Source organism: Pelodiscus sinensis, chromosome 3, assembly GCF_049634645.1.
Source record: "Pelodiscus sinensis isolate JC-2024 chromosome 3, ASM4963464v1, whole genome shotgun sequence".
NCBI lineage: Eukaryota > Metazoa > Chordata > Testudines > Trionychidae > Pelodiscus > Pelodiscus sinensis.
In genome coordinates this window covers 84,079,951-84,106,151 of record NC_134713.1, presented here as the reverse complement: position 1 = coordinate 84,106,151, position 26,201 = coordinate 84,079,951, and the positions used below count along the sequence as shown (strand labels likewise).

The following is a 26,201-nucleotide window of genomic DNA, read 5'->3' as shown; positions in this document are numbered from 1 at the left end:
TGGAACAGGACACTTCAAAAGAGAAAAGTGATACCATTTCACTGTGAAATAGGATATAAATTATCTCCTAGTTCAAAAATCTAGAGAAAATGTTCATATACCATAGTCTGTAGAAAGATTATATTCTTTTATTGGTTTCTTGTTTTACAGATTCAGATTTAACTTTCAATAATAAAGTTCAATAAATCAATTCCTTAATCATAAAAAACTTGCTTTACACACTATTTACATGTAGCCATAGACTATAGCCACACAGAATGTCACAGCTATACAACGTACCTTCACACATGACAAGCTGGGATGGGGGAAGCTAACTGCAATGAGACATTCAAGGATCAAGTTGTGGATATACACAGTGTATTTGGCACAGCTCACTCAATTTTAAGGTCTGGCTCTGAAACAGGAAATACTAGCTGTAGTAAAGATATGCAGGAATTTGGTAAGGGCCAAAACCAGCTCAGGTAACATAAGACTATTTTTGCCAATCTGCAGGTTGATGAAAAAACCCACAGAATTAAGCCACCCTCTTCCCTGTTTACTACCAACATATTTATGTTTTCATTAAGGTGATTTTTGCTTTAAAAAAAAATTATTCCACAATACTAAAGAGCTCTCTTCAAGCAAGTCACTAAACCTACCCCCAGAAGCTAAGTTTATAACGTTTAGTGGGGAATTACAAGGACACCAAGAAGGCATCACCTGTTAAATTGTCCGTTTTGTTTTATCTATAGGGTGAACACCAAAAAGTCAACCCCATCAATGAGTTTAAATAGATTGAAATGCCAGTACAGTGTATCTGGAATATCATCTTTATGTCTTTGAAAGAATCAGTTCAGAGCTGTGAGCAACTTGATAAAGGTTCCTTTCTCTCACACAACATGAAATGAGACAGTTCACATTGTTATAGGTTCTTTTGGGACCTGTACAGAGATATTAAAGGAGGAGAGGAAAAAACAAACAAACAAGTAATATCTTCTGCAACCTGTACTGTAACATATCTATTAATGGTAACATATCAAGTGTGATATTTTACAAAAAAACATTCATTTAAAAATCTGTCCATTTCCTTTTTAAACTGAAATAAAGATTTCCCACAGTGCCTTGACAACCTTCTTATATTCTTCTTAAGAAGGTGAAAGAACTAAATCTCTAAGGCGGGACACACATTTGAAACACTTGTTCAAGAACTGGCTAATAACTCAAGGACAAAATGAATTATAGAGTTTCAAAAGACAAACATTCAGCAACAGACATTACTGCTTTCTTTTTAGGTACTACTTATTCTTTCATACTTAAAAACATTTAGACAATTGGATGATAAATTCTATTAAACAAATGATTTTAAAAATATGTAAATAATTAAATGAGGACAGTCTGTCATGGAGTTTCCTCCCCTTATCTGCATAAGGAACTCTGACAGTTATTAGCCTAATGCTCTACTTCTGTTTAAATTGAGATCATGAATGATGAAGCAAACATGATAAAACACAAGAGCACCGCATGTTCACTTAATCCCTTCCTTCTCTTCACTTCTATTTGCAGACTTCCTAAACTCAGTCTTGAGGATAATCTCTAGTTCAGAATGTACACAGGTTTTATGTCTGATGGAGGCTTTCCAGAAATACACACAACTAAGAATTGTCTTTTGGCTAAACGTTATTAAGAAAAGCACAATGGCAATTCGTATTGTTCCATAATTAGAGACTAAAAAAATTGAATCAACAACCCAAAATCTAAATTGAACTCAGTCTGAGAAAGGCTTATGTTTTCCAGCTACTGCCTTAATACTTAAAGTTTTTAATTTTTTTTAAAGTACCAAATTGGTGTAACAAACATTCATTTATAATGTTTATATTTTGGAAATCTCATTTTGTGTCATCTCCTCACATATGGATGCTCAATTTGATATCCATTGAACTCAAGAGGAATTTGGCTTTGCTGGGTCCTAAGGAATAAGGGAATATATCTAGGTCTATCAGTGCCTTTTTAGAAGACATTAGTTTTTAAAATATCCTTGTCCACCCACAACTTGCTCTAGATCTTTCTAGAAGTGCTGCTTAATGCACTTCCCCAAAATTAGGTTAAAAAAAAATCTGTGGCCTCTTTAGATGGCAGAAACTGATTACCTCTGCTTTTTATCCTATTAGATGCTTTGCCTTGTTAGCAGATAAGCTGGAAAATTTTCCATTCCATTTTTATGGTTATTAGAACAATTACTGAAATACACAAATGCATAACATTATTTGAAGATAACCAGGCCAAATAGCTCTCAAGTGTCCAACTATGGGGAACAAAGGGAGGATGAGAAATGGACGGGCATATGGCGGCAGACCAGTCTTGCACTTTTCCAATGCATGTGGCAACCTCTTATGTTACCCTGTAGTTTTCACAATGACACTATGAATATTTTCCCTTAGCAAGGAATAACATTAATCTTACATAATAATGTTTTGGTCACGAGGGGGAGACAGAGGTGGGGGCATGAAGTGTTTGAGCAGCTCTGCTTAAAACATTTTTACAAGGTCATCTGTACGAACGAACAAACCTGTGCATTTCCCCCTTTCCACAGAAGGATTCTCATACACTCACACGCACAGACTCTACAGAAAGGTAAGACACTTTATTGAGTTTTTTGATAAATTAAGAAAATTATGAACCAGACTTGTACAGATCACAGGGTGCTTGTAAACAGAGACACTGGGTCCTTTCCATGGAAAGCCTGACAGAGTGCTCATTCAGAAGTCATTTTCCGCAACGCTGCTCACAGGCTGCATAGTGATGGAGGGCAGAAAAAAAATCTTCATAGCTGATGTTCAGGTGTGAAGGCAAAGAGCTGAAGAAACAGGTTAGGAAGGAGTCATTAAGGCAACTATTTTATGTAACGGATTTTGATGGGCAAAGAAGTGTAATTTAAGATCAATTATCACAATCACAACAACAACAAACTGAGCTGCAGAGTTCTTACACTCCTCAAATAACCCTCACAATGAAGGTATTTTAGTACACACAATCTACACTGAAAAAGTTGACCTGGCTGTAATTAAACACTTTATTTTGGCACAAGTTAGTGCTCTGGAAATCTCCATGTACAGTGAAATAAGTGCAACATAGACTTGTGCCAAAATAAAGACCTGTTAATTGCAGACAGGTTAGCTATTTGTGTAAATTGTGTGTGGAGAAAAGCCTTTAAAAAAACTCTACAATTAAGCAACTTATATAGTACTACTGACACTCTGCTTTCAAGCCCTTTATTTAAGGGTATCAGAGGTAGCAGCAGAGGGCTGAGGGGGGTGTGCTGCCTATAACTGTGAAGGTTAACTGATGAGCCCAGGCTCATTGGTTAATTGTTTACCCATTTACACACATCCCTAACTTCTTTATAACACTGGGAGGCAGTAGCAGAGATAGTTTGCATGCCAGAGCATGAAAGAAGTTTGCTCCTGCCAGCACCATGCCTTAGAGACAGCTATGACATTTTTAAACCACAGAAGAAAAATTTAAATCTTCTGAGTGAAAGTATGATTGAGCACTTTTTCTACTAAAGTTCTCAAAGACAATTACAGATTGGACTTATTAATGAAGTGTCAGAAGGAGTCTTAAGCAGTGTTCCTTCTAATTTTCCCATTCTTGAACAGTCTGAATTTTGTTATGTGCATCAATATGGAGGTGATATGCATCATCGTCTTCATGCTGATGCACATAACAAAATTCATGTGGTGGAGGTGGGACCAAGAGGTTCTGAGTGTCAGAGGGAACTCGGGCCTGGGGCAGAGGATTGGGGTGCAGGATTGTGAGGGCTCTGGCTGGTGGTGCAGACTCTGGATTGGGGCTGTGGATGAGGGATTCGACTTGCAGGCTGCCCCAAGGAGAGAGGTCTACTACAACCCTCTCTCAAAGCATCTTAGGTCCAGGTGAGAAGCTTCCCGATGGCCACTGCAGTTCCAGCAGGCATAGTTAGGGGAGGGAAGCTTGTCCCCCAATAGGGGCAGGTACAGGAAGAGGCACCTGTCCCCCTAGAAGTGGCAGCTCTGACGCCATGGCTGAGGGAAAGGCGTCCCCTTCCCCCAGTCCCAGCACAGACCTGCCCACCTTGAGCCCTTTTAAGGGTCATGTTAAGCAGCCGCAGAGCTGCCTAACTTAGAGGGAACTTAGGTCCTAAGGACATATTTCTGCCTTCAGAATGCTCCTAGACATAGAATAACCCTAATACATCCACAAAGAATTCCTCTGACCCAATAACTATTAATAGCTCTTCATTTAAATCTAGGAATCATAAGTATATTTTAACAACCTTCATGTATAACTAAGTGTAAAGTATATCAACAGCAAGACACATGCTCCGTAAAGAGAAAAGTCGAACAAATACAATTCAAAGACAATTTGAGATAAGCTGATACAAAATACTGTCTCACAAATCTGATGGTTTGTTACTGTCTCAACTCTGAAGCCAATGGATTTTATTTAAGCTGCTGCTGAATCTTGAAGAACTTATCAAACAGGGCATACAACTAAGATTCAGGATCCTCACAACTGAGCTGGTCATGACATTTTTTTAAAAGCTTTTTGTACACCATAGTCATAAGAGGAATAGAAGTGGAATAATCAATTAACTGAGACACCATAAACATATCTGTGCACATAACTTCTATCTTTGAAGGGCCAAAAATGTCTCAAACTAATAGATTAAATGTTTCCTGTAGGAGACAGACAAAGCCCAAACCAGTCAATATTATCTCTCTAATAGGAGAGTAAAGAAATGCATTAAAAAGATACTTTCTGTACAATCTCAGTCTCCAAGCAAAACTTATTACTTGCTTTTTATCTGCTGGAGTGACTTCATTTCTTTCTTTTTGCATCGCTTGGAAACTTAAAAAGCATTTAAAACTGTCATTTTAGGGCATAAATATATGACTTATAACCAACTCACATAATCTCTGTCAGTCTGATGTGCCAGGGAAGGAATCCTAAGGTGCTGTCCACAGGACCAAACTTCAAAATTAAATCAGGATCAGGGAAACCTTTATTACCTACAAAATAAATAAATACAAGAGGGAAAATTAAGTTGGAATTAGAGATTTAGATTCATTAGAATGTTGAGAGTTATTTCTTTATCTTTAAAAGATATTAGACAGTAAAAAAGTGTTAAGAATAAAAGTTCAGTCCTCTACCTTTTTTCTGAACAGATAACTGAAGTGAGAGGTTGAGGTCATAATTGGCAAAAATGGGCTGCTGTGCCTTGAACCAACAATAGTTTGGGAACTTGATAAGAGATTATAGTGAAGACATATTAGAATACTACTGTGAAAAATCAAAATTAGCTGACATACTGACCAGTATTCCCTCTAAGCTGCAGCAGCACAGCTTCACAGTAGGCTTTCGAAAGATCCTGTAAACCTCATTTTTTGAGGACTACAGGATCTTTCGAAAAAGCCTGCCATTTTCAAAAGAACCGTGTCTAGACCGCAGTTTCTGTCGAAATGGCGCTTTTTAGAAAGAGCGCCATGACGCAATTATGCAAATGAAGTGGGGATTTAAATATCCCGCACTTTATTTGCAATTTCAAAGTGTCTAATTTACACTTTGACAGAGGGATGTAGCCTAGACACATACTAAGGCAGTGGTCCCCAACCATTAGAGGTTGCTGGGCGCCAGGGGGCGTGACCGTTCGCCCGCTGGGCGCCAGAGGGCAGGGACACTTGCATGCCCAGGGGCGGGGCCCCCTCCCCCATAGCCACGTGCTCGGGGCTGGGGCCCCCTCCAAGCGTCTCCCCCCCAAGCACCGTGTGCCCGGGGCCGGTGCCCCCCCCAGGCGCTGCGTGCCCGGGGCTGGCGGCCTCCCCCCCCCCCCCCCCCCCCCCAAGCACCGCGCGCCCAGGGCCTGAGCTCCCCCCATGCACCGTGTGCCCAGAGCGTGGGCGGCCAATCCGCGGCGCTCCCGGGGCCGGCGCTCATCGTGCGCCACATACCCGGGGCGGGGCCAGACCAGCCCCGAGAACTTAGTGGGTGCACACAAATGCCCCCGCGGGTGCCATGGCGCCCGCGGGCGCCGTGTTGGGGATCACTGGACTAAGGGAATAAAGGAGAAGCAGAAAGAGAAGAGAGTATGCTTTAAAAACCAAACCAAAAAAACCGCACACCCCCCCACACTAAAACAAGCACGAACTGCTTAATTTCTTGTAATTGCTATATCGTTGTACTTAATAACTTGGGACAAGTAGTAATACATAGATTTTATAAAGTGTCAGTAGAAGTCCTCACGTATAGATGCTAGCTCCAGCCTGGAATACTCATAGGGAAAATAGTGGGTGCTTAGCACCCAATGTCAGCCCCATGGAGCAGCTCCTCTCCTTCCCCTCCCAAAACCTCCCATGTGGCTGCCATGATCAGCTGTTCAGTGGCATTCAAAAGGTGAGGGCAAGGGGGGGGGAGGAGCAGGATAAGAGAAAAGCGCCCCATAAAACATACAAAGATATGAAGACTGAGGCAATACAGGACAAACAGGAGGAAGACTTGGAGGGGAGGAAATTAAATCAAACTTTGAAGGCATGGACAAAACTGAAGCAGAAGGTGAGAGGAAACCAGTGGGATACAGTGTTTTCAGAATGGTCTGCAAAAGAGTTAAGCAGCAGCATCTTCACACAGGACAGAAATGGGTGAATTTTTCTGACTAAATAAAAATTTTGCCACACAGTTTGAGAAAGTGAGACGGACTCAAACTGTTTTCAAATGTGTCCAATACTTTAGGCGAGGGTAGGGTGGAATCTTTCTGAAGTGTCCACATTTTCTCAAAGTGTCACTTTGAGTAGACATTTGTGAGGTTAAGTTTTTTGTTTAGTCCATTTTGATTTAAAATGAACCTTTTTTTCCTGCCCACCATTGAAATTTTTTTTTAAAAGTCAATAGTTTGCTCAGTTCTGTGACAGACATGTAAAATATTATCTGAATCAAAACCTATTACCAAGATATGAGCAAATGTTCTAAAAACGGTCACCAGTGCTGGTTAGGAGTTCAAATCCAGATGTAAATCCAGTGCCATTCTGACCCAAAAATCTTAGTAGAACATAGTGGTCCCTTCCTGTTCCAGACACAATATAATACTTACTACTTAGTAAACTGTCTAAGACATTCACATCCAGGTCTGTACATTTTCTTTGCTGTTGTGCTACCAACTGGCAAAAGTTCTGAGCAGCTCTCACAATGTCTGCCTTTCCATCTTCTGGGGACAGCACCTTCAGTGTAGATTGGCAATTTAAAACTGCAAGTAAAAAATACAAAGTTGTTTTAAAAAGCAAGTGCAAGACAGCTTATTTGTTTACAGTTCTAGGATGTTAGTAAGTATTCAAAGGACAGGGATGGAAGTTCTTGTATCAATAACAATGTGCACATTTTGACATTTCAAATTAAAAAATACAATGCACTGAACATTGCCACTCAGTGTACTAACGTGTCTATCACAGCTACATCTTTTTAGAAGTTTATGGTGGTGAGAGTCTTCAGGTTTGTTACCTTAACTTTGTATTTCCTACCGTTTGACTTCAGGACATCTTACAAGACTTAGATGTAACCTGTAATAGCCTAAAAGCTTAGCATTATATTTTAACAGTGTCACTAGTCTCAGGCCAGTTTCCAACTTTTGGGACAGAGGGACAAGATCACTTCAGAAGGCTGCATTTGTTCTGCTTCATATGACCGCTAGAAGCACTCTGCTAGAAGGCTATGATACTGGCAAGTGGGGGGGGAGGACGGAGAGGAGAGAAAATAGAGGCATCTGAGCCCCAAGTAGCATAGCAAACAAGAGTGAACAAAGGAAAGCACGGCCATTTAAAAAAAAAAAAAAAAAACACCAACCACAACACACCACACCAAAAAGAGCAAGGCAGCAAAACTGCCAAGAACAAAACAGGAGATAGGACGTGACACTTCCAGGTGAGACGTGGGTAAAAGGCACAGGAAGAAATTTGTAATAAATGTATAGTTTAAGTATTTGGCTGCAAGTAACTATTACACTGGAGTATTTGGAAAAGGCTATAAATAGAGAAATTAAGAAACACACTATAAGGGTTAGGAGGTTACTCGGGAAGACAGCCACTAGATTTTAGCCTGTATCAGACTGAGAAATTGAAGAGAGGAACACAGGGTACCCATGCTGAACTACACAAGCTAACGGCCCCTTTTTGAAAGACGATACACATTCCACATTTCCTGCCCGAGAGCGAATAAAAATATTGAGTTACAAGTTCATCCATGATGGGAAGATTTGTATCAGGCCTCAACTAGCTATTTGCATCCAATGCATTTTCCCAAAGAACCAAGAATCATTAAATATGCTTTGTAAGGTGTATAACTGTTTATTTTATAGGTTCTCAGTTTAAATTAGAGGACTACCAGCAAATGCTTTGTGTTCATAAAAAGTTATGCAGTCTAACAGAGGCGGGGTGGGGAGGAGGGGAGAGGAGGAGGAGATGGTGCTGGGGGAAGCCAGCTTAAAAGCCAGTTCCCCCCAGTACCATCTCTGAGGCAGGATGGGGAAGAGGCGAGGGGGAGGGAGGAGAGAAGAGACCAGGCGCAAGCCTGTTCATGGCAAGTCCCCGACTGCACCTCTGCTTTTTAAAATGGAGTAAGAGCCGGGATGGGGAGCTAACTTCACTACAGCTCTGCTGTTTACCCTCTTATTGACTATTCAAGTAGGCTTATTGGGTAATCCTGTCGACTATATGCATTCTTCCCCCCCTTGCTGCCTCTGTATCAGAGTCAGCAAGGGGGAGGAGTGCATGTGGGAACCAATGCCCAGCCCCTACGCCTGTATTGCTGGGAAGTGTGGAGGCTGTAGAGTGGGTTCAGGTGCCGATACACATGGTGAACCAGCTTTTAAGCAATTCTTCGTGAATGCCACCTCAGCAGACTGACCTGTCCTGCCCCCTTGCTGCCTTCTACACAGGCAGCCATGGATTCCTCCCTCCCCCACCACATTGCTGCTTCTTTCAAAGGCAGCAGTGCAGGACAGCAGGCAGAGGCAGTCTACGCAGGAAGCTCGTTTTAAAAACCACCCATGCCACTGCCTCTGATAGAGTGGCAGCAGCACAGGGTGGCAGCAGGCTCCCTGAGAGAATTGTTGTGTAACTGATCATTTGTGTTGTTACACAACTATTCAATTACATGCTCTCAGACATTCCTAATAGACTCAGTCTTAGACCAAGCTGTAATTGCTACTACCACAGTGCTCCCCCTCCAGAAGTGGCTGCTGGTTTTTTTTTTGGGCCAATTTTTAAGCCAGCTCTCCTCGCAGACCAGCTCCCACCTGCCACCCCAAAACTGCTGCCTCTGATACAGAGTCAGCAGCACAGAATGGCACAGGGCTCCCTGGGAGGGTCCCCCCCGGGAACATTTTAGTAACTGTAACTGCTAACAATTGTTGAAATTAGCTTATTTTAGTAATTTTGTATTTCTAGCATCCCCAAGGTGGACCACTTAGAAATAGTGACCATAATATAATTAACCTGTTAAATCCCTGATAATGGGGAACTACACGAAAGTTAGAAGGTTAAACAATTTAAAAAGGTATAGTGCCAAAAGTAAAATCCTTGAAAGCTGCATGGAAACTTTTCTAAGACACCATAATAAACGTTCAAATTAAATGTATACCCCAAATTTAAAAATGCAATAAGAGAACCAAAAAAGAGCCACTAAGGCTTAACAGCCAAATAAAAGAAGCAGTGAGAAATAAAGAGGCATTGTTTAAAAGCGGAAGTTAAAGCCTAGTGAGGAAAACAGAATGAAGCATAAACTCTGTCAAATGAAGTGCAAAAATATAATTAGGAAGGCCAAAATGGAATTTGAAGAACAGCTGCCCAAAAAAAAAAATCTCAAAAAGAGTAATAGCAAAAATATTTGTATGTACATCAGAAGCAGGAAGCCTACTACACAACCGGTGGGGCCACTGGATGATCGAGATGCTAAAAAAGCACTCAAAAGATAAGGTCACTGCAGAAAAACTTTGAATGAATTCTTTGCATTGGTCTTTACGGCTGAGAACGTGAGGGAGATACCCAGAGCTGAGCCTTCTTTTTAGGTCACAAATCTGATAAATTGTCCCAGACTGAGGTGTCAGTAGAGAAGGTTTTTGAACAAACAGATTAATAAGTCCCAGATGGCATTCTCCTAAGAGTTCTGTAAGAACTCTAATATGAAACTGCAGAACTACTAATTGTGGCTTGTAACTTATCTTCTGTACCAGATGACTGGAAAATAGCTAATGTGGTGCCAATCTTTAAAAAGGGCTCTAGGACAATTACAGACTGGTAAATCCAATGTCAGTACCAGGCAAGTTAGATGAAACTATAGTCAAGAACAGAATTGTCAGAAACATAGATGAACATAATTTGTTGGGGGAAGTCAACATGGTTTCTGTAAAAGGAAATTATGACTCACTAATCTACTAGAATTCTTTGAGGGGTCAACAAGCATGTGGACAAGGGAGATCCAGTAGATACAGGGTACGTCTAGACTACATGCCTCTGGCCACAGAGGCATACAGATTAGACTACCCGGCATAGGAAAATGAAGCGGCGATTTAAATAATCGCCGCTTCATTTAAATTTACATGGCTGCCACGCTGAGCCGATCAGCTATTTGTCGGCTCAGCGCGGTTGTCTGGACGTGCGGGGGTCGACATCAAAGGCATTTGTCGACCTCCCAGGTATGCTTCCTGGGATGAGGCATACCTGAGAGGTCGACAGATGCCTTTGATGTCGACCCCCGCGCTGAGCCAACAAACAGCTGATCGGCTCAGCGTGGCAGCCATGTAAATTTAAATGAAGCGGCGATTACTTAAATCGCCGCTTCATTTTCCTATGCCGGGTAGTCTAATCTACATGCCTCTGTCGCCAGAGGCATGTAGTCTAGACGTACCCACAGTGTACTTAGATTTCCAGAAAGTCTTTGACAAGTTCCCTCAACAAAGGCTCTTAAGTAAAGGAAGCTGTCATGGGATAAGAGGGAAGGTCCTCTCATGGACTAAGAGCTGGTTAAAGGATAGGAAACAAACAATAGGACTAAATGATCAGTTTTCATAATGTACAGAGGTAATTAGTGGTGTCTCACAGGGGTCTGTACTGGATCAATCCTATTTAACATTCATAAATGATCTGGAGAAAGGGGTAAACAATAAGGCGGCAACATTTTAAGAGGATACTAAACTGCTCAAGATAGTTAAGCCCAAAGCAGAATCTGAAGAGCTTCAAAGGACCTCAAGAAAATGGCAGAAGAATTTTAATGTTGATAAATGCAAAGTAATGCACATTGGAAAACATAATCCCCGCTATACATACAATACGATGGGGACTAATTTAGCTATAACTACTCAAGAGAGAACTTGGAGTCATTGTGGATAGTCCTCTGAAAACATCCACTCAATGTGCAGCAGCAGTCAAAAAAGCAAACAAAATGTTAGGAATCGTTTAAAAAGGGATGGAGAATAAGACAGAATATCTTATTTCTGTTATATAAATGTACGGTAAGCTTACATCTTAAATTCTGCGTGCAGATGTGGTCACCTCATCTCAAAGACATATTTTCCGAAAAAAGTTCAGAAAAGGGCAACAAATTATTTGGGGTTTGGGAACAGCTGCCATATGAGGAGAGATTAAAAAACTGGGACTTTTCAGCTTAGAAAGGAGGAGACTGATATGATAGGGGTCTATAAAATCATGACAGTGTGGAAAAAATGAGTAAGGAAAGGTTATTTACTTGTTCCCATAACATAAGAACTAAGGGTCACCATATGAAATTGATAAGCAGCAGGTTTAAAACAAGCAAAATGAATTATTTGTTTATGCAATGTAGTCAACTTGTGGAACTCCTTGCCAGAGGATGTTGACAACCAGCACTTTAACAGGATTCAAAAAAGAACAAGATGAATTCATGGAGAACAGGTCCATTAATGGCTATTAGTCAGGATGGATAGGAATGGTGTCCCTAGCCTCTGTTTGTCAAAAGTTGGGAACAGGTGACAGAGGAGGGATCACTTGATGATTACTTGTTTTGTTCATTTCCTCTTGGATACCTCGCATTGGCCACTGTTGGAAGGCAGAGTACTAGGCTAGATGGACCTTTGGTCTGACCTAGTATGCTATTTTTATGTTATGCTTATACTGTATACTATACACTGAAATGTAAGTGAAATATTGTTTTGATTGCTTACTGTCTTATTTTTACCATCTAATTATAAATACATTTTTCAGGAAAAGTGTGCCATACTACTTGTATTTTTATGTCTGATTTTGTAAACAAGTAGTTTTTAAATGAATTGAGACTTTGAGGGGTACACAAAACAAAAACTACTAAAAGGGATATAGGAGCCTGGAAAGGTTACTAGCCACTGCCTTAGACAACAACCACATACAATCAACATTAGCCCAGGAAGGTTACAAACATTCTTTGCATCTGTTTTTATAAAGGAGGTGAAGGGGGAAAGGGTGGGAGGGAAAACAACATGCAGTTGGGGCAGGGGAAGACAGTGAGGAGGAATGTACATACAGGATGATACACAAGCCTCAATGAATAAAGCACTGAGGGCCTCAGGGCTTTCATCACCATAATCCTACCTTGGTCTGTTTTGTCTTGATTTGCAAATTCCACCGCATATTTGGAGCAATCTAGACCCAACAGTTCCTGCTGCTGTTTTAAAATTTCATCCATAAGCCTTGCATTATTCCTTTTGAAGATACCTTAAAAAAATCCACAAGTCAGACAAGTCATTTCAGTTTTCACTTTATCAGAAAGACTGATGAAAATAGAGAAAGAAGAAACAGGTAGTAAAATGCTAGCTTTAAATTAGACTCTACAAGATAAATAATTGAGGCAGACTGTACTACATAAATCTGGCTTCATGACGACCTCGGAAGAGAATAAAGTTAACTACATACAACTTTTAGGTCTGTGGTATGTTGCTACTGTTCTTGATATGACTGAACCAGTAAGACATCTGATAGTTCTTTACAAAGAACACCACAAACTTCACTGATAGAATGCTCTAAATGACAAATTTACCATGTCAGATGCAAGTTTGCACATTTTCTCTAACAAGCAGAAGTCAGGGACTCCCATATTCTAGTGCTAGCCTTGCACCAACTCCTTCTGTGGCCTAAGAGAAATGAAACTTAGGATCAGGACAATAGTGCGTGAGAAGCTAAGCTAGCAAGCTACAGTGTGCAGCATAACCTCTTACAACAGCTACTCTACAATAAGCACATGTGTGAATGGAATGATGAAGAGAGCATGCACATTCTATGCTATGTGGTATGCCCTGCAGAATTGTATTCTTTCCTTCATCTGCATGCACTTCAACCGCATTGCGTTAAGGATAGCTACATCAACTGGTGCAAGGATTACTTTAACACAGTTCACACATTATGAGGAAAGGTACATCTACACCAGTGTTTAACTTAAGACTGAGAAACGCCAAACAATTTTTTTTTAAACGAGGAACACCAAGGATTGTGTGTTGAGGGGGTGGGAGCCGGGGGGGGGGGGGGGGGGTAGGGAGGAGTTAGAGGGGAAAAAAGTTGCCTCCCCTTTAAGGGTGGCCATTTTGAACTCTGATCTCCACAGCACACCTGTATGCCACAGAACACAATTTAAGAAACACTGATCTACACCCAAAGTAATCATGGACCCCTTATTTCTGTGCTGAGTTGTGCTTTTATGCTTGTGTAACCTACATAAAAGCCAATTCTTGCTGTGAGAACTTGTAAAAGTGTAATGATCTATGACACTGCACTTCAAGGGGGAAGCAAGTCTCTTGAGAACACTGCCTGCACTAAGATAAAGGTCAAGAAACTGTAGCAACTGGAACTCTGATTGCTTTTGTGAACAGATTAAGTACAGGCAAGGCATAGCGGTTGCGTTCACTAAGCCTGCTCTAAAAGCAGAGTTTCTCTGAGGATACAGTTTCTCCGCCATACCCACACACTTTAACCCCTTCTCTCAGGAGCTCCAAACACACTATCACCAGGCATAGTGTGTTCCTTTGAGAACATCCTACTGGAGATCCTATTCATCTCCATGGCACAACATCTTACTGAGATGAGTGAGCCATTTCATTCTGCAGTCATCCTAAGCTGCAAAGGGTTTTGTGGGTTCCTTCTTTCAAAGGAACACTTGTGAGCACACGTACAAGGAGATGGATACCAGCCTCTATACTCCCTTTTGAAAGAAGGAACTCAGCGAAACCCTTTGCAGCTTAGGACGACTGCAGAGACATGTGAAATGGCTCACTCATCTCCGTAGGATGTCATGCCATGGAGATGAATACTGCCTGGCAATAGGTTTGAGGTATGTCAGATGTTCTCCTCCACAGCACAAAGTCCAAACCAGCCCTTGGGGAACATCAGTTTTCATATGCAGAGAGATTATATTGAAAAATTTAAATATGCTCAGAATGTGGGGCGGGTATATGCTGGGAATCTCTTGACCAAATTACACTGAATTTGTGTAACCACTTTTGGGCTCAGAACATGAATCCCTTAAATCTTTTTCCTTAGGAGATAAGTACTGATTGTTTCAAGAGAAGAAGTGAGGTTTGGGGGCATAGATGGGAGCAGAGAGCAACTTATTTGTGTGTTTGGAGCTCCTGACAGAAGGGGTGTAGCCTGGATAGCCTCACCAGTGAAGCAGCTGAGAACCTGCATGAAGCCTGGGAAGGACAAAGTGGCAGATTGGGGATACCCCAGGACAGGAGCCAGACGGAACACACAGAACAAACCGGAGGACGACCCTAGGGAGGAAGTCACCTGAGGACAAACTGGACAGGCAGCAGTGATACTGGGTCCATGTAGTGGGACTGTGACTTGGCATTGGGAATGAGGGAGGCCATTAACTAGTTACACGGGAAGGTTGTTGCTCTCTGCAAAGCCACACAGAACAACAGTGGAGGAGTTTGTTGGCACCAAAGACAACCAGTACCACTCACTACTAGGGATGTTAAAATACGTGTATGTATTTAAATGTGTAATCACTGAACTTTTCAGAAGTTACACATTTACACATGGGGGGGAGGCAAGCACTGATTCCCACCTGGACCCACTTCCCCTGCTGCCTATATGGGAATCAGCTGAGAGGGGAAGGTGGAAGGCAGCTCCATAGGAGCTGGCTCCTGCCTGCCCCACCTCCTTGCACTGCTGTATCAGGAGCAATTATGCCCTATCACCTCCCCACCATAGAGGCAGCAGTACCAGAATGTGTGCATTCATGTAACTGAGGGTTCACTAATGAGCCCAGGCTCATCAGTTAACCATGTACTCTGGTACACACCCACATCCCTACTCACTACTGGGCTGGAATACTGCCCAGGCCTCAAATTCTACATATGAGCAGATTGTTCTCTGTCTGCCTCTTGAAACAGGGGTATGGTAGGACCTTGTGTTGTACACAACCCTATTTTATCATTCCAACTATCTCCTTGTAAATAAATATTTCCTTTTTTAGTGTTCAGGTGGATGTTTGTTCACTCTGGAGGGTTTGAAACAGGTGCCCCTATTGTGGAAGGAATTTCCATAGCTGCCTTACTGTAAGCACCTTTTCTTGGCCAGAGCAGCCTGCAGTGCAGACTCCATCTAGACTACAGAGGTGCTGAAGTTATATCTGTGTCACATAAGGGTAATGGTAGAGTTTATGATACACCAATACATTGGAAGGTACTAGCACCAATACAAGGTTAAAGCAGCATTTTTGTTATAAGAGGGACAGAAAACACCTACAAAAGTTATGTAACCAGAGACAGAACTTTAAAATATTTATTGAAGTTTGTGCATTGCTTGATTGTTCATGCTTTTGAGGCTCAATGGTCACAAAGTGTCACCATCAACCACTTGCATATTTGCAAGCGAGCCTGCTATTGCTGCTTGTATGCCAGAGTGTATGCATACATTAGAATAAGTAAGTGATTTTCTCCAGCTCATTAACTTTGGAGTCACATTGTAGCACCAATTTTTATTCTTGACACCTTTTATCACAAGACAGTCAAGTACCATTCTCTCAACAGACCTCCCTCAATTGCAGAGGGATCAAGCCACTGAATCCCCCCTGCTGCTAAGCTCCCTGTGTCTGGGAAATGACTGCTCACTGGCTCCTAGTTTGGATTGCTCCAGTGCACTCTCTGTTGTTGATGCCAAGGTCTGACAAACATCTCAAGCACTGGAACCCTGCAGTCTGGCTGCTTAGATCCTCAAGATAGTTCCTGGCTCTCTGAAGACCCTCTCACTTGTTTTGACATTTCCCGAGGAGTCCAGCTGGCTGCAGGAGCTCTGGTTTTGTAGCTGAACTATTCAAAAAGGCAGTACAGAAATACAGAAAGAAAACAGGCTTAGCAAACACTCTTTATTCTCAAAAATGAGTGTTACAGATCTATGGAAAGCAAGCTCCTGTACACATTTCCTTGGGGACAGGCCACACCAGAAACACTATAGTAGCACAGCTGCAGTGCTTCAACATAGATAATGTCTATGTTGGCAGGAGTGGTTCCCCTCCAAAGTACTTTACCTCCTCAAGAGCAAAAAGTTAATGAAAGAATGCTTCTGAAGTACTTGCACTGCTACCATAGGTTAGGTCAGCTTAACTATGCCTTGGGGTTGAAAGATATTCTTCACATCCCTGGGTAGTGTACATCAGGCCTTAGCTTGACCTTCCCTCTTTTTGTGAAGGCTTGGGTTTGATCAGCATCCTCATGGGAGATAAAGTCCCTATCTCCACTCTCTGCAGATTAGCAGCAGCAGGACCAGTGAATTAGTTTTCTATCTTTATGGAAGTATTTTTCTTACAATGCCTCTGCACCTGCTTTGCCCAAGCTCCTCAACAGAGGAATTTTCATGCTTCAACATCCCACCAACTTCAGGGCATACATCATTCAAAGTCAATGGTCCTCACTATTCCACCAGGGGAAAGCCATTCAGTATTTATGGCCCTTGATTGCTCTGTGAAAGCTTCCCAGAGTCTCTATATTGTGTAAAGTTCCTAATAGGGCTTGTCTATACAAACATTGCAGCACATCTGGTAAAGACTTTGCAGACAGAACAGAGTGCCAAGCCACCTCCACAAGCAGCAGAAGCTATGTCAGCACAGAAAGCCCTCCAGCTGACAGTGCTGGCATACTGGTGCTTATGTTAGTATAACATAGCCAAGCATCCAGAAGCAGAGGTCTTAGGTATGCTAAACTAGTTTGATATCAATAGCTTCACATGCAGGTGCAAAGAAAATATATTTTCATTTCACTTTATTAAACTAGTCATTGACCTGAGCTAGTTGAACTAAAAATTAAGAAACCAACTGGGAAAGCAAGAGACTTGTTTGTTTTTCCTTCTAGATTTGATTTTAACAAATAGGGAGGAACTGGTTAAGAATTTGAAAGTGGAAGGCACCTTGGATAAAAGTGATCATGAAATCATAGAGTTCATGATTCTAAGGAATGGTAGAAGGGAGAACAGCAAAATAGAAACAATGGATTTTAGGAAGGCAGATTTTGGTAAACTCAGAGAGCTGGTAGGTAAGTCCTATGGGAAGCAAGGCTAAGGGGAAAAACAACGGAGGAGAGTTGGCAGTTTTTCAAAGGGACAGGATTAAGAACCCAAAAGAAAGCTATTCCACTGAGTAGAAAAGATAGAAAGTATGGCAAAAGACTGCCTTGGCTTAACCAGGAGATCTTACATGATCTGAAAATCAAAAAGGAGTCCTATAAAAAGTGGAAACTAGGACAAATTACAAAAGATGAATATAAGCAAACAATACAGGTATGCAGGGGCAAGATTAGAAAGGCAAAGGCATAAAACAAGCTCAAATTAGCTACAGACATAAAGGGTAACACAACAACATTCTAGAAATATATTTGAAGCAAGAGGAAGACCAAGGACACAGTAGGCTCATTGCTCAGTGAGGAGAGAGAAACAGGAAACTTGGAAATGTCAGAGGTGCTTAATGACTTTTGTTTCAGTCTTCATCAAGGAGTCTGATGAAGAAATGCCTAACAGTGAATGCTAGTGGGAATAGTGCAGGTTTAGAAGATTTTAAAAAGTAAGTTAAAATCACTTAGAAAAGTTAGATGTCTGCAAGTCACCAGGGCCTGATGAAATGCATCCTAGAATCCTCAAGGAGGTATCAGCCTTTAGCTATCATCTTTGGAAAAATCATAGAAGACGGGAGAGATTCCAGAAGACTGGAAAAGGGCAAATATAGTGGCCCCATCTATAAAAAGGGAAACAACAACAACAACCCAGGAAACTACAGACCAGTCAGTTTAACTTATGCCAGGAAAGATAAGGTAGCAAGTAATTAAGGAATTCATCTGCAAACACCTTGAAGATAAGGTGATAGGTAACAACCAGCATGGAATTGTAAAGAACAAATCATGTCAAAGCAATCTGATCTCTTTCTTTGATAGGGAAATAATTCTTATGGATAAGGGAGAAGCGGTGGACATGGTATACCTGGACTATAGTAAGGCATTTGATACGGTCTAATCTTCTTATCAATAAACTAGGCAAATACAACTTAGATGGGGCTACTATAAGGTGGGTGTATAACCATTCTCAGAGAACAATGAGAAGTCCTGTGGCACTTTATAGACCAACAGATTTATGGGAGCATAAGCTTTTGTGGGCAAAGACCCACTTTGTCAGATGCATGTCATGCCCACAAAAGCTTGTGCTCCCATAAATCTGTTAGTCTATAAAGTGCCACAGGACTTCTCGTTGTTTTTGCAGATTCAGACTAACACGGCTACCCCTCTAATACATTCTCAGAGAGTTATTAACGGTTCACAATAATGCTGGAAGGGCATAACAAGTGGGACCAGTTCTGTTCAATATTTCCATCAATGATTTAGACGATGGCATAGAGAGTGCACTTAAGTACACAGATGATACCAAGCTGGGAGGGGTTATAACTGCTTTGGAGGATAGAGTCATAATTCAAAATGATCTGGACAAATTGGAGAAATGATTTGAGGTAAATAGGGTGAAGGTTAATAACGACAAATGCAAAGTACTCCACTTAGGAAGGAACAATCAATTTCACACAGACTGAAAAGCGATTGTCTAGGAAGGGAGTACTGCAGAAAGGGATCTAGTGGTCATAGTGGGCCAAAAACTAAATATGAGTCAACAGTGTGATGCTGTTGCATACAAAGCAAACCTGATTCTGGGATGCATTAACAGGAGTGTTGTGAGCAAGACACAAGAAGTCATTCTTCTGCTCTACTCTGCATTGATTAGACCTCAGTTGTAGTACTGTGTCCAGTTCTGGGCACCACATTTCAAGAAAGATGTGGAAAAACTGGACAAGTTCCAGAGAAGAGCAACAAGAATGATTAAAGGTCTGAGAACATAACTTATGAGGGAAGACTGAAAGAATTGGGCTTGTTTAGGTTGGAAAGGAAAAGACTGAGGACATGATAGTGGGACATGATAGCGGTTTTCAAGTATTGAAAAGGGTGTTAAGGAGGAGGGAGAAAAATTGTTCTCTTTGGCCTCTAAGTATGGGACAAGCCGCAATGGGCTTAAATTGCAGCAAGGAGGTTTACGTCGGACATTAAGAAAAGCTTCCTAACTGTCAGGGTGGTTAAACACGGGAATAAATTGCCTAGGGAGGTTGTGGAATCTCCATCTCTGGAGATATTTAAGAGCAGGTTAGATAGGTATCTGTCAGGGATAATCTAGAATGGTGCGTCATCCTGCTGTGAGGGCAGGGGACTAGATTCGATGACCTCTCGAGGTCCCTTCCAGATCTAGCGTTCTATGAATATATGATTCTATGATAAGAGTTTGGGATTTTTTTAAAAAAATAGATATGAAAGGATGAGATCTACTAGTTCTGAAATCTTGAATTACTCAACTAGAAACATTCAGTTTAGGCGGTACAAACACTATCTGTTTAGTAAGCCAGTCAATTTTAAAAGTGCAAAATTTTGGCAAATTCTTAGAACTTCTGTTCTTTTGCATCCAGCATATTTAAATGTTTATGCCTTTTTAAATATTTCCCTTTTGACAATGTGTTAAAATACATCTAAGCAACATATATTCCATGTGTACAATGTCCTCCAGCTTCCCGTTTGCTTTTTTCCATAGACAGGAGTTTTAAATGAATCATTTGAAACTCATGACTTCGGTGTCAGGTCATTATCTTTCTGTGGCAAGAAGTCAGATGAGTTTTGGCAACATAAAAATACTATCACAGCTGCAGCACTCGAAGTAGGTTTGGTGATGATATAGCTTCCAAATGTATATTTCTAAATATCCTGGAACATGCTGATATTTTAGACTTACTTTGTGGCACACAACTGAAAGCAAATTTAGTCAACTGCAAGTCTTTGGACTCTGTAAAACTGCCTCAAGCCAACTTTAAAAATCTTTCATGTACTTTTCAGAATAGGGTTTGTTTCTAAACAAGAAAGTCACATTGTACATATTTCCTTAGTTGAAAGTTATTTTGTGCAACTTTTGCTAGGGTAAGCACTGATGTTATGGAAACAATTATACTTGGAGACATAACAGTGACTAGAAACTAGTAGGGCAAGGAAACAGCAGTAACAAGCTCAGTGCTCTCTCCCTTCTAGTTTTATTCTTCCTGTGGGCTTTTCTTAAAGGGAACTTCACCCTGTTAAATATTTTAAAGTTATTTGACCATCAGCACATTAGTCTGACTGCAGTTTAGACGTTTCCATCAAGAATGAGAGGCAACAGAGTACCCAAGTTTCCACAATTTCCAACCTCTCTTCCAACTAGGGATGTAAGAGACTATTTGAGTAATCAACTACCCAAGCCTAGGATTATCAGGTAGTTGAGTCACTACTCAACTAGTCACAGGGGCTCTTGCGCATTTCAAAGTAGAAGCACAATCATGGAGCCTGGGATCAGAGGGGGACTCAGTCTCCTGCTGACCCCAGGCTCCACATGGAATTTCAGGGGAATCCAGGATGAGCTGGGGACTCCCCAGCTGAATGTGGGTTCCATGCAACATTTCCCCAGAACCTGGGGTCAGCTGGGGAGTCCCCAGCTGATCCTAGGTTCCATGGAAATGCTCTACACCCAGCTGATCCCAGGCTCTGGAGTCCCCAGCTGACCCCAGGCGGCACTGCCGCTTTGAAACACTGCCTGATAGGGGCAGCAAGGCAGGGGGCGGGGGGAGAATCAACCAGTCGATTGATTATCCAATAAGAATTTGCATATCGGATAGTCAACTAGTCTTTAACATCCTTCGTGTCTAACAAAAGAAAACACTGCTATTCCCAACACTGTTGAAAGAGATGCTGCTATTTAAGAGGATACAGAAGTGTTTTGTAGGGTTTGGAACTACCAGCAGCACTGAAGTGTCCAGGGAAGGAAATAAAACAATAGCCCCTACCATTTAACTGGAATCAGTAAGCAACCCCCATTAAAGGGGAGGCAATTTATTCTGGTCTGAGCCATCCTGATGGTTAGGAAGTTTTTCTTAATGTCCAACATACTCTGCCCTTGTTGCAATGTTAGCCCCTTGTTTCTGGTCATATCCTCAGAGATTGAGACTAATTTCTCATTTTGTAACAACTTTTATGTACTTGAAATGGTTGTGTCCTCTCTCAGTCTTGAATAATTCAGTTAGCAAACACACCTAAGAAAAAGAGTATTGCCAACACTTAATTGGCACACTAAGATAACTAAATCATGAACTATTTTGTTGAAAGTTTATATGATTTACTACATAGCGGCTTTCTTAGAATGCTTGTTAAATACAAAGATGGACTTGTGATTCAACCCACATCTTTTGAATCCCAGTCTTGAGTATTAATCCCCAGCTCTCTCCACAGGCTACCGAAATCACCTTGGGTAAGTACTGTATTCTGTACTAGGGATGTAATAGCGTAGCTGATTAACAGATTAACCAATAAGCAAAAGCTTATACGTCAGGGTGGGCAAAATACCTCTTATGGGATGGATTCGGTTCACCAAACCACTGGATCTAGCCTGCAGATGCCCCTCCCAGGATCCTCAGGCATGCAGCAGCCACTGTTTTAAACACAGGGCTGCTCCCTGTGACTTTACTCAGAAGGGAGAGGGAGGCTTCAAATGATCTCTCCACTCCCAGCCCAATCCCCAGCTCCTATTGGCTAGAAATAGACAGCCAATGGGATCTGAGAGACTGGCTTGGGAAATGGGGGCAGCACAAAGCCTCTCCCCGCTCCCAGAGAGGAGAGCCATGTGGAGGGAGCATACTGCATTTTCAATGCTCTGGAGCTGCAGCAGGCAAGGAGTCCAGCCTGCCTTGGAGGTGCTGCAGAACAGGAGATGTTTAGATAAGCACCTCTCAGCCAGTGATTGCCTCTGGCATTCCTGTACCTCCAACACCTCAACTCCCTCCCCCGTCACCTTCCAAACCCACTGCACCCACCCTGACCCACTTCACAACTCCCTCCCAAATCCTGCACCACCTCCTACACCCTTCTCAGGCCAGAATCCTCTCCTGCACCCCCTCACCCTCCCTAATCCTATACCCTCCACCCCCATCTGCTGACCCAAGTCACAACCCCCTCCTTCACAAAAACTTCCTCTCAGACCTCACAAAGTCTCCTGAACCCCAACCCTTACCCTGTGTATCCTTCTGCACCCAATGTCCATCCTAGAACCCATGCCTCCTCCACAGGAAAGTGTGGCCCTTGACCACTCTCTAAAAGCTTAGCATGCTCCCCTGGCCAAAAATTATTGCCCACCCATTATAGGTTAATGCTATAGACCACACACATTCCCCATCCCCTGCCAGTAAATTTTTTTAGAATGCTGGCCACCAGCCCAGCTCATTCCTGGTTCATGCCGGGTCTGAGAACTACCCTGATGCAGCTCTGCATTTAAAGTGTATTAGGAGCCAGGCAGCCCTGCTCTGTTTCAACTCACACCAGGTCCAGGGGCTCAGCTACGTGCCACCCAGACAAGTGTTGCTCCCACACTGCACTGCTGCCTCTGTATCAGAGGCAGCAATGCGGTGCAACAGGCAGCCGGTCCATGAGGGGAGCTGGTTTTACAGTGGCAGCAGCACAGAGTAGCAGGGGGCTCCTTGGGAGTGAGGCCGGAGGGCACTGACTACTAGTCCCAGGGAATATAGAATAGTTGAGTAACCGATAAGAATTTATGAGGTTAAGTGATTATTTAATTAACTGGTATTTAACATCCCTATTCTATAACTCAGTTTCCCCTTCAGTAATTAGGGAATACCACTTCTTTTCTCTGACTCTGTTTTGTCTATTTAGAGGTATTGCTTGTTTGTGCTAAAATAGTACCCAAAAGGCCTGAGGGTCCAGACCTCATTACATTGAGCATTGTACAAATCCATAGTAAAAACAGGCCATCTTGTTGTAGAAAGCCTTATTAGTAGTTCCATATACTTTTACTGTAGTCAAAAATTTCAATTAAACCTTGCTGTATATGGCCTTCAAAATATTACTAGCTGGAAGTACAAAGCTAGATATCTTCAGTGTCACCAAACTAGATATGTAAGTGACTAGTCAACTATCCAATAAGCATAAGCTTATCAGGTAGTCGAGTAGTGACTTAACTAGTCACTTCCCCTCTTCACTGCCTCTGTCAGAGAGAGGCAGCAAGGGCGCAGGGAGAGAAGGGGTGGGGAGCAGGAGCTGGTACTGGGGGGTGAGGCAAGAGGCATAGAAGGATTCCCAGCTCACATCCAGAATGAATATTAATCATAGCATATTCTAACACACTGTGGAAAACCTCTCTATATGTAGCCTAGCTCACTAAATATAAAGCCTTCGGTTCTTAAAGGAAGTTCAAAGACGCTATCTAAAGGCAACATCTTAAAATCACACAATTTGGATGGAACAGGAATATCATACTGATAGATAATATCATACTTGCAGAGGCATTCATTTCCATACAACAACTTCACAGAGTTGATCATCAGAGATCGCTATCCCACTTGGACATGGTAAGAGTCCAAGGAAATGCACTAAAGTGTTCTGAATCCTTCCTCAAGTGACACTTAAGATAGTGACTGAAAAGTATATACCCACCACCAGACCTCTTACCAAGATAGTCCCACCGGGACTAATTCTCTCTGAAGTCCTATTTAAGAGCTCTATACATAGTCACTTTAAACACTGGTGAGAAATTACATGCCAACAGTAAAAAGCTCTATCCTCCAGCAGCAGTTAGTCATGTAACCAACAGAATTTGTCAGTTACACAGTTAATGTTTTCCCATTTTTACATCTTCTATTCTCCATAACACAAACACTGAGGAGTCCCCCATTGCAGTGCAGTCCCCTTTGGTTTCAGTCAGCATGCAATTTAGCTTTCATACAGCAAAGATTTGTGTATGTTATCTCCAAACTGGCAGGATGACAACATCCTATCCTTGTAAATAACTTAGCTACCATTAGTAATTGATGCCTATCACTTCCTAGCTGGACTAGAGGTACACAGTCAAGCTGGGAATGAAGCAGTCAGACATTAAGAAACTAAGTAATAGTGCTGTTTCTGTACATATCCTTAGCAACATGAAACCTGTCCTCTGCTCACTACACTGGCTTCACAAAGTAAGAAATGCAAAGTCAAGAAACCCAATGGTATGGGTGCACAATACAGGCAGTCCCCGGGTTATGTACAAGATAGGGACTGTAGGTTTGTTCTTAAGTTGAATTTGTATGTAAGTCGGAACTGGTACAGATTGTAGGGGAAACTCTAGCCAAACATTTCTCCAGAGCTCAGTTGTATTCTCCCACACCTCACTTCCCTCAGTCCTTTATTCTCAAGCTGAGGTGTGTGCTGAGAAAAGCCGCTCCGTGTCTCCCTGGTCTGCTGGGGGGGGGGGCGCAGCTAGTGCAGGGTTGCCTCACCCCGATTGTAAGTAGGGATCCGATGTAAGTCAGATCTATGTAACCCGGGGACTGCCTGTACTTAAACATCACCCATTAAGCTGCTCCACTCCTCTGGCACAATAGATTTGTTTGCTGCAAGGGTCAAGCCAGGGGCAGCCAGTCCATGTAGATGAACTAGGCGGTCGCCTGAGGTGCCAAGTTAAATGGGGCACCAAATGGTGGCACAATATCATTGAGGGGTTTGGAAGTGGGGGCACTGATTGCATGGTTCGCCTAGGGTGCCAGTTGCTGGCAGCTAGTCTAGGGCCGCCCCTGGGTCAAGCTCATCTAGGGAGGGATGAAATGAAGAATGCCACCCTGCTTTCCCAAGTTAGCAGGCCGACAGGTCTGAGGTCTTTGCTGCTACCTGGCACGGTCTCAGGGAGCAAACAGGGACAAGGGGGTGCTGGGAGTTTCACAGCTACTCTCCGAGCCAGGCAGGCAGAGAAGCACCAGGCCATCCCCTGTTAAGGAGCGGGCACGGAGTAACTCTCACAGGAAGGAAGCCTACTGATAGCAGCCAGGGCTCCTAGGAGCAAGCAGAGACCACCCCCGCGGGCGGCTCCTCTCTCGGGCCCGGGAAGTGAGGGGCACCGTTTCTCTAATACCGACTAGCCAGAGGAGCAGCAGCAGCCACGCGCCGGGCCAACCCCCCCCCCTCGGTCCAACCCCCCACCCGCTCCACGCTCACCGTGGTGGTCGTAGACGCTGACGTAGGAGATGCCCACCGCCATGCACCACACCACCAGGCTGGCCATGTCCGCGTAGCTCGGCTCCTCCTCGGTCACCACCAGCCCCATGTGCACCGGCAGCTTCTCCAGCGCCCGCCCGTCCCCGCGACACCGCCCGCGCCCGCCTGGCACCCGCCGCGCCGCGCCCGGCTTGTGGAAGGCGAAGGCCCCGGCGGCGGGCGCCAGGAGCGCGCACGAGGCGGCGGCAGAGGCCGCGCGGCGCCACCAGCGCCAGAGCCACGAGCGGGGGCCACCCCGCAACCGCCCGCGGAGCCACGAGACCAGCGCGCGCAGCAGGCAGAGCAGGGCGTGCAGCAGGCGCCACACCAGCTCGCACGCGCCGCTCATGGAGAGGAGGGAGCGCGAGGCCGTGAGGAGGGGGGCACCAGCGGAGAGGGGCGGGCGCGGCGAGAGGGAACCTCAGCCACAGCGCGCGCCACGCACCATCATCCCTCCTCCCGCCTCGCCTAGCTCGGCCACCGCCCTCCTCACTGACACCGCCTCGTCTGCCCGACTGCTACCGCTAGCGCCGCCATCTTGGGACTTCGCTGGCCCTGTGACCCCGGCGCCGCAGAGCTCCTA

At 43.3% G+C, this 26,201-nt stretch overlaps 1 protein-coding gene across 1 annotated transcript; it reads right to left on the bottom strand.

Annotated features, from left to right (window-relative positions):
• Positions 1 to 108: 108 nt before the first annotated feature.
• Positions 109 to 26,201, bottom strand: NUS1 (NUS1 dehydrodolichyl diphosphate synthase subunit). Its single transcript, XM_075924048.1, has 5 exons — positions 25,580 to 26,201; positions 12,603 to 12,725; positions 7,103 to 7,255; positions 4,928 to 5,027; positions 109 to 2,833 (listed from the first exon to the last, which is right to left on the bottom strand). The coding sequence occupies exons 1-5, from the start codon at positions 25,965 to 25,967 to the stop codon at positions 2,743 to 2,745; spliced, it is 855 nt and encodes a 284-aa protein (XP_075780163.1). The 5' UTR covers positions 25,968 to 26,201; the 3' UTR covers positions 109 to 2,742.

Bases quoted from the DNA above. Each gene is read 5' to 3' on its own strand.
- NUS1 (XM_075924048.1), bottom strand. From the start codon at position 25,967: ATGAGCGGCGCGTGCGAGCTGGTGTGGCGCCTGCTGCACGCCCTGCTC. The intron at 12,726-25,579 runs GTGAGCGTGGAG...GATTTTTTTAAG, and splicing joins CAGCGTCTACGACCACCACG to GTATCTTCAAAAGGAATAAT. The intron at 7,256-12,602 runs GTAGGATTATGG...TTTTACTTGCAG, and splicing joins TCAAGACAAAACAGACCAAG to TTTTAAATTGCCAATCTACA.